The sequence below is a fragment of the Nanorana parkeri genome, unplaced genomic scaffold (assembly GCF_000935625.1).
Source record: "Nanorana parkeri isolate BGI_ZX_2015 unplaced genomic scaffold, ASM93562v1 scaffold1311, whole genome shotgun sequence".
Classification (NCBI taxonomy): Eukaryota; Metazoa; Chordata; class Amphibia; order Anura; family Dicroglossidae; genus Nanorana; species Nanorana parkeri.
In genome coordinates this window covers 453635-462939 of record NW_017307579.1, presented here as the reverse complement: position 1 = coordinate 462939, position 9305 = coordinate 453635, and the positions used below count along the sequence as shown (strand labels likewise).

Sequence of the window (9305 nt, the reverse complement as noted above, 5' to 3'; positions counted from 1 at the left end):
TTTTTACTTATTATTATTTTATTTTTTTTAGACTATCGAAGGGAAGAACCATCACTGCTTCTAGTTCTTAAGTGGGGAGGTGAACTGACCCCTGCAGGGCGAGTTCAAGCAGAGGAGCTTGGGAGGGCATTCCGGTGCATGTATCCTGGAGGACAAGGTAATACATACAGCTTTAAGGTAACCGTACTGGGCATTATGCGGGAATGTATAATGAAAATGCAGTAGATGTGTTTTTTTAACATTATATACTTCTTTAATTGTAAAGCCAATATCTGTGACCTGTGCTAACTTTTTTGCTATGTAAATATTAGCCTGGGAGGAGATTCCAGTGCATGTATACTGAAGCACAAGGTAGTACGTACAGCTTTAGAGTAAGGTCCCTTTCTCATGAGTGGTCCGATCAGGTCCACCAGTCAGTTTTTCAGCCGGACCCGATCGGAAGTCTATGGGTAGTTGGGTTTAAACAGACAAACATCCATTTACACCTGGTTAGCTTTGGCTTGGTCTGGTAAAACAGACGGATCAGTGATCCGTTTCGACGCACCGGATCGTGCCGGACCAGAGGTAATCTGATGTAAACGGACACATGTCTGTTTACATCAGATTCCCCATATACTTGTATGGGGTCCAGCACTTTTGTGTTTTTTTTTCTCCATCGCAAGATAGAGGAAACAACTGTACAGACACGGATGTCACAGTGGTGACATCCGATCAGCGGTGCTCTGATCTACTGACATCCGCTCCTGATCGACCAGTGTGAAAGGGGCCTAACTGTAATAGGCGCTATGCATAGTGTAAAATTAAAAAAGCAGTAATGTCTTTAACACTATGTACTTCTTTAATCGGAAAGCCAATATTTTTGACCTGTGCTTAAAGGGGTTCTAAACCCTCCGTTTTTTTGCCTATATCTACTGCTAGCAAGCAGTAGATATAGGCAAGAAGTTTAAAAACAAAAAACGCTTGAACTGGTTTTAAACTTACCTCGTTATCGCTGCTCGATCCCGCGCCGAGAATCAGGAAGTGATCGTACGGCCGCAAAGGATCTTGGGGCGGGCGCATGCGCAGTTCCAATTCTCGGCCAGGAGACGAGCAGAGACGCAAGGTAAGTCTATGGACGCGTGCACCTGCCTGCAGACACCGCTGGATCGGAGAGACAGAGCAGTCAGCGCTGGATCGGAGTGACGTCACACCGCTGGAGGGACAGATGAAAACATGGGGAAAGAAGAGGAAGATCAGAATAAGAGACATCATTTGAGGTAAGTGCTAACATTTACATGGGGGGGAGGGGAAATTTTTTTTGGCTTTAATGTCACTTTAACTTCTGTAAATGTCAAAACAAAAATTTGCAATAATGTATATCATTGTTTTAGGAGACTATGCTGGTTTCCCAGGATGTGGTTTGCTCAGGTTACACAGTACTTACAGACATGACCTGAAGATCTATGCCTCTGATGAAGGAAGAGTCCAGATGACTGCCGCAGCTTTTGCTAAAGTACATTGATATATTGTTTTTATTTCTCTAGATCAGCATATTGGGTTTTTTTTCTCTTATAACCTAGATAGCCTTAGAATGGCTTGCTACTTGGCTTTAGTTTTGCATTTTGTTTCTGTTCTAAAAAAGTCAGTGCTGGTAAAAATGAACTGTAACACAACTCGGGAGACTATGGTGCCAATGCATAAACAATTAAAGTGTCCTTATGGAACAAATAACTTCTTGATAAATTACTCAGTTTAATGCCCTGTGCCCAGTCACCCTATGGAGATTCTTTAGCATTGCCATCTCAGAGACTGTGGAGGGAATAGCTTATTCTCTGCCTTTTGTGATTATCATAATTTGCATACCAATTTGGGCGGCACTTTGATGGCTGTTTTAAAGCAGTGTTGCTATTAACTACATATGGTGATTACAGCTATGTGACTGTTTTTTTCCCCCAAGCTCTGGTGTAATTTCCATTAGTTTTATTCCTTGTTTTGTGACGATCAAATACATTTACATTCTGTTTTTAGGTTGTTGTTATATATCTTTTAGACAGGTAGCAGCATATTTATGAAGTGTCCAAAGACCTCTCTGTTTTTCCCTGTCAGCTATCATTGCATTCTCCCTTTCCTATTGGTGGAAAGGGTAGGAAATAAAAGGGGGAAGTCGATTGGTTTCTAAGGGAAAATATAAACCATTTTTCTTTGAAAGTTCACACATGAGGTCTCTGGTTTTACCAATTTAATTCCTAGGGCTTGCTGGCTCTGGAAGGAGAGCTGACCCCAATACTTGTGCAGATGGTGAAAAGTGCCAATATGAATGGTCTCTTGGATAATGACAGTGACTCATTTAGCAGCTGTCAGCATCGAGTGAAGGCACGACTTCATGAAATACTTCAGCGGGATCGTGATTTTAGTGCTGAGGACTATGAAAAGGTAATTTTTTATATTAGTTATGTTGGAAGATAATCACATTGCTCTTTTTGAGCTGTTGCTTTGTCGTTGGGAAGCTAGGTTACCAGAATTTCCCTCTGCCTGCACATAATTCAGATATGCCCTTGTGCCTACATAGCGCCCACCATGTGTACCATCTATGTTGATCCGATCCACCTCAGTCTACTGACTGATCTAAGTAATATTAAGATATGTTATACTGGTATTCACAAGACAAATGTGGGAGGGGCAATGACCCTGTGTTGTTTCTCCTCAGGGGAGTCTGTTGCTTTATTAGGGTGAATCTTCTATAACCTTTTACTGATCTGGAAGAGTATACACTGGATCTGTGGGCACTGTTGGAATTATACTATCCATGTACAATATACATTCAAATGGCCTGCACATTCATCTTAGTGTTATAGTTAGCGTCCTTCTCCTGCAGGTGGCGATATTACCCTACCATTCAGGATCTACGATCTGTTGCCTGTGTCCTTCAATGAACGGAGAGAAAAGGATTTTACGGTGAGTACAAAAATCCTATTTTCACTAATAAAGTTTAATGCATCTGAAAAGCCAAAATGTATCTTTTTAGTTTCGGATAAAACCCTCATTAGGTCATTGCATATGGAGACTACCATTGCTGTCTTCTGAACATACTAGTTTCCTGGTTGTCATAATGAATCATACTTCCATGTTTTGAGTCCCTGACCTGGAGTAAGTATGCAGATCTGAAAATCTGACTTTACTTGCTGCATGCTTATTTCAGGTTAGTGACTTTTGCATCCTACATATTTCTCAATACACGTTTTTGTAAGAATTAGAACCTTCATTAGAACCCTTATTGAATAGTGCCATAAATGACTCTTTGTGCTCGTACATGTTTAATGCCACCACTGAAAAACAATCCCGCTGTATAACAAAGTAGTCAGTGTTATGCTATTCGTACAAGTTTAGATTTGGCCTGCTCTTCCCCACGAGCTGAACAAGCCAAATCAATAAATTCCTTCATCCATGCTGATTGATTTTCCCTTGCCGACTATTGTATTCAGACAGCCGCAACTGAATACCCAAACAGTGACTGCATCTGACAGGATACAGTGACTGTTATGCCTACTATTTTCCAGCTCCAGCTTTAATTTTTTAGTTGACTTTTGTGGAACTGGGTGGTGCCAGCAGGGCCCGAATTTCAAACCATGTATGGTCAGGCTAAGTATTGTGGATTTATTGATGCTGCCGATGAATCCGCTATCTGAGCCTCATAAGTAGTTTATGGAAGATGACATTTTGTGTAGTCTATTTTCATGTTTTGTTGAACCGGAAGCATTATGCATGTGTGTTTGCTTGTGACATGAACCGGGCCTCTATCTAAGATTCCCTAAATGGTGTGACAAGCAAGTGTAAGGCTTACTCCTTTGTGTCAATAGGAATGATTGCTGTTCAGCTTGATTTTGTGATACAAACTCTAAACCTCTAAAATGACAATTTCATACAAAATTATTAAGTTGTTGTTCTGTACTTTAGCTGACCCCTACTGGAAGCGTATCGCAGATTAAATCCATGCAGATTATAAAGAATCCAGTTAAAACTTGTGACAAAGTGTATTCATTAATTCAAAGCCTCACATCCCAAATACGACTAAAAATGGAAGACCCCAGATTCTCAGGTAATGTAATATAGAAGATGTGTGTGTTTTAATAAAACTACCATGTGTTTTTCTGTAACTGGGGTTTTGTGTGTAATTAACCACGGCTTTAATGCATCCATCTGTTTGGTTTCAAATTATAGCTTGATTATAAAGCATCAATCATGGTAATGGGACATAGTAATGCATGTTGCTGATGTTTATCTGGTTGTGCTTGCAGACCTATGCCAGAAATTCGTTTTGTAGTGATTTAATTTTGATTTGAAATGAAAAACCTTGACATATTGCACTGTTATGTAGATATTCAGCTCTACCACAGTGAGACCCTGGAGTTGATGCTTCGCAGGTGGTCCAAACTGGAAAAAGATTTCAAAACGAAAAATGGAAGATACGACATCAGCAAGATTCCCGATATTTATGATTGTATAAAGTATGATGTGCAACATAACGGCTCATTAAAACTGGAGAACACAATGGAATTGTACAGGATATCCAAGGCACTAGCTGACATTGTCATTCCACAGGTAACTTGGCCATGTTTGAATATAGTGGATAAGAGTGAACTGATCTGATCACATATCACTTTTGCTTAGGTTGACCAAGACTGTCCAGTATCTCCCTGGAAACAATGGCCGGGGATCAATTCATTCCAGTGCCAATACCTGCTACTATCCTCATTTGATTCTGAAAGTGGTACATAGGTTGTACTTTGAATGTATTTTGTACACCACAGCAGAGGAATGGATTGGTCCTGCTCACAGGAACAAAATCATCCTACAAGTTGTGATAGGGAGCACAACTTACAAGTCCTTGTCACTTGGTATGTTAGCAGTGCATGAAATTGGGAGCTATAATTTCTTTTACCGAGATGGAATTCTAATGGCTATTGGTCACTTTAAGCTCGCCCCAGACATTGCCTTAAGATATAACTTTTTGGCTTCATCACACAGAGATTTTCAAACAAGTATGAGTGCTTCAGAAAATGACTCCTCCCTATAATTGTCCTAAATAGTGAATTTCTTATGTTCATGTGCATCAGGCCATCAAACCCGGGACTTTTATCAGACTGTTTATGACTACTCTTGGGTGCGCTGTGATTATAATATTCCACATTTCATAAAACCAGCCAATTTGGAAAATTCTAATGGCCTTTATGACAAACCTAGAGGGCGAGGGTTTTAAAAATGACATTTATCATGAAGTATATGCATGACAGTAAAAATGCAATTCATTTTACTTTCCACTTGTCAGTTTGCTGTATTTTATCACCATTTATATTGTCTCCTAAATAGCATTTTTTAAAATAAGTATGGGAAGTGATGATCAAAGTATGAGGAGCTGGTAAAGGGCATTTTGAAAGAGTTATCTCAGTATTGTATAATTGACAGTCTTATAAGATGAAACACTTAAAGGTTAGGATTCTAGCAAAAATAGAATGTTTCCATCTAAAAGGCCAAATTTTGTGATGACTCAGTTTCTAATACTATGAATGATTGCTTCTCTCTCACCCTGAACTTTTGAATAAATTGAAGTATCTAGGCTGATAATTGAATGCTATTTCAATTCTTCTTATTATTCTTATTATTATTATTCACGATTTATATATAGCGCTAACAGTTTTCACAGCTACAACATATAATGCAAGACAAGATGGTTAGGAGCACCCTGCTCATGAGAACTTACAATCTAGAGGAAGGTGCAAGTGAAACAAAAGGTAGTAACTGTGTGGGAATGAGTGAATGGAGAAGGTAAAAGTTCAGTTACCTGAAGAGAACCATTTTCAATAGAGTATGAGATAGTCAGAGAGATTGTGGTAGGTATCTATATGCATCTTATGATATATGCATCTTATTGTATGTAAAGAATACAAGGCATTCTTTGATTGAAGGGGGATAGGAAGCGGCAGGAATATGACATAATTTCTCCTCCTCTAATCACAGATTGACTTTAAATGGTAATCCCAAAACACATTGAGGGGAATTTATCAAAACTGGAGCAGACAAAATCTGGCGCAGCCGTGCATGGCATGACTTGCGCCACTATACCATTCAATTTTCACCTGGGTTACAGTTTACTTATAACTTCTTACGACTACCATTTAACTATGTCTCTAAACCTTATTCTTTGTTATGCTCACTTCATGGATTTGACCTGTGCTTTTCGAATTCTAAAGCTGTTTATATAATTACTCTACCTTGTAATACAAGACTTGTAGAATGGTGATCTGGAGCATCAACAAAACATCATGGTTATTAAAAAGTACTCGTATAGTCAGTGCAAAGGACTGTACTTAAACTTGTTTTGGCCACAATGGAGCATTTATTTGAACTTGTATTGTATTTTAGGAATATGGTATATCCAAAGCAGAAAAGCTGGAGATTGCTAAAGGTTACTGCACACCTCTTGTTCGAAAGATTCGCTCTGATCTACAGAGAACACAAGATGATGACACTGTAAATAAGCTCCATCCACTGTAAGCGTTATTCATTTGGATATTACTGTACTGTAGTAGAATTTACAGAAAGTATGACCTGTTGCAGCTTGCTATCAGTAATAATCTGTTGCTGGTAATCTGCAGTTTTCATTCACCAGTTTGTAATAGTCGAAATCAACATGACAGCTGTCCTCCTTATAGAATAGACATAATGATGTTTTTCCTTACCATCTTAAGATCTGCAATGGACAAATACCTTAAAATCACTCTTCCTGTCCTGCCGAAATGGATAGCCAACACACACAGGAAAAGCTGGCATCTTTTATTTTTCAGGTATTCGCGAGGTGTGATGTCTCCAGAGCGGCATGTGCGCACACGTTTGTATTTTACCAGTGAAAGTCATGTTCATTCACTACTGTCAATTCTGCATTTTGGAGCACTCTGTGATGTAAGTAGTAGATAGTGCTATACATACAATAAATGTACAATGTGACTTTGGGCCTTTCAATTGGTAAGGGTCCATTTATATCTTGTGGTGCTTTAATGCACATGTGTTAACGTTTGTTGCGTTAAGTCAGCCCATTTAAATGAATGAGCTGCCAACACAGTCTAACATGTAAAAAATTGAATGTGCCCCCTTTATTAATTTTTTTATTTGCAACATACTACTGTGTGTTATCTTAGTTTGCTTGGGTGCCATTGAAATGAATGTTCCAGCCTGTCCTCTCTTATTGCATGACCTGTTCCGTACCCGGTGCCTTCTAGAAAATGCAACATCACATATCTCAGGAGGCATTGGTTTCTATAGAGAGGAAGGCGTAGTGTCGGCCTATCATTGGGTTCTGCCTGCCTGAACCAGGAAGAGACATCTGGCTCCACATGAATTAGGGAAGAAGGACCATGCTGGATTCGCTGGGCAGGTGAGTATGTGAATTGAGGACAACCCAGTATTGGGTAACATGATAATAAGATCTTATTGGGAAAAAAAACCCCACCATACTCCACCAAAAAGTTGGGTAATTAAAAAAAGAAAAAAATTAAAATGTTACTTATTTCTTACACAAATAACACAGCATTATAGTTTGAACATGTTTGGAGAGTTTAGTTTTTTAAAAACTGACCTATGGCAGTTAATAAGTTGAGAGTATTTTATAGTGAGCACCGGAACAGAGCGGTTATGGTAAAGGAGAACATTATGGGAAAGACATGGCATGGTAACAAGTTAAGAGACATGGCCCAACTTTCTTGGGCATGGTTTGACTTCATACAAAAATATGTCTCATGAAAAGACCAGCATCCTTCAGAGCACAAATTCTGAATACGCAGCAGTTGGTACATGATCACATCTTGTGTATCCAGAGCTTGCATTTAATCCTTATTGGACATCAATAGGAATTACCGATCTACTAAGAAATCTAAAATACTAGAGAGTATGTAAAGAAAGTAGTACATACATATATACATACATACACACAAATATCAGCCACTTATATACAACTATATCTTGTGCAAGTCATCCAAAGAGCACCCATACACTTCCAGAGCTATATCTATATTGTCATAATAAGTGCACAAAGTTACCTGTTTTCTTGCTTGGTATGTATTTGTGTTTTGGCTGTTGTCTTGTGTAGAATAAGAACACATGATGAATGTGTACATGGTAATATTGCCATACTTTTTTATTTTGACCTGTAGGAGACCAAGGATGAGCAGTGGAAGAGGTCGATGGACTACTTAAACTTTGTAAATGAACTGAATTACATGACACAGATTGTTATTATGCTGTATGAGGACCCAAACAAGGTAACTAGACATCTGTGTATACTGAGCTTGTAAGTAGCTGAACGCAGATTGTATAGTGAATCATCGTGGCCTTTTGTAAACCTATATAGGATCTGACGTCAGAGGAGCGCTTCCATGTGGAATTGCACTTTAGTCCAGGTGCAAAAGGCTGCGAAGAAGATAAGAACTTGCCTTCAGGATTTGGGTACAGACCAGCATCCAGAGAGGTTTGTTTTGAATGTTTTCTTATTTTTGTTAATATAATTCTAATAAATGAGATCCCTGAGTTATGGAAAGCAGAATTTTTTCTTTGTTTAAAATTGGAGAGTGAATTCAATTCCTAACTAAATCAATGTAAAGTTTTTCCCAACATTCCTTGCAATGGCAGAGCAGCTAATGTGCTAATGTTGACAGTACAGCTTACACAGTGCAGAATAGTGACAACTTTGATTACTTACATTATTATCTCTGAGGTATGCAGAATCCCGCCCATCTATAGTTTGGAAAAGAGGACGGGCTAAGGTGTTCTGTAGTCCTGTTGTAGGATGACATTGCTTCTTCTCAGTAGATACAGTACACTGAGTGGCATTGAAAAAAAATGACTGCAGTCACCAAATCAAAGGACTGGTAAGCTGCAATGTTTAAAATGTTTGTTTTGGGGTTTAATTATCCCTCATATGTGATGCTTAAGGGCATAGGTACTCCATTAACAATTCTTTGCAAATAAGCTCTTCCACCAATTAGACAACCAGAAGAATTATTTTTCTTGAGGACATTGTCTACTATATTCACAGCATCATTTAGTGACCATTTTCATCTTCTAGAAAGTAAAGGTTACCAGGTTCCATGTGACTCAAAGTGAACAGCACTGACAGGCAAAAGGAAGGGGGAGTTTTTAACTTTTCTCAATCTCTGGAACTACATGAGCCATATGAACCTGAAAAACCATGCGTTTACGTGTCAGCTCTGAAAGTGCAATGGGACGGTTTATAAAAGTACTGCATCTTGGAGCTCCTCTTTAAATAATTGTAACCG

The 9305-nt window shown here is 38.8% G+C and overlaps 1 protein-coding gene across 1 annotated transcript in view; it reads left to right on the top strand.

Moving 5' to 3' along the window:
• Window positions 1-9305, top strand: part of PPIP5K2 (diphosphoinositol pentakisphosphate kinase 2) — a 51281-nt gene that overhangs the window by 18792 nt on the left and 23184 nt on the right. The window contains exons 11-19 of the mRNA XM_018569240.1: window positions 32-157; window positions 1371-1492; window positions 2230-2412; window positions 3934-4075; window positions 4355-4578; window positions 6400-6527; window positions 6822-6936; window positions 8184-8291; window positions 8381-8497. Of these exons, the coding sequence (XP_018424742.1) occupies window positions 32-157; window positions 1371-1492; window positions 2230-2412; window positions 3934-4075; window positions 4355-4578; window positions 6400-6527; window positions 6822-6936; window positions 8184-8291; window positions 8381-8497 (1265 nt within the window). The remainder of the gene's footprint in view (window positions 1-31; window positions 158-1370; window positions 1493-2229; window positions 2413-3933; window positions 4076-4354; window positions 4579-6399; window positions 6528-6821; window positions 6937-8183; window positions 8292-8380; window positions 8498-9305) is intronic.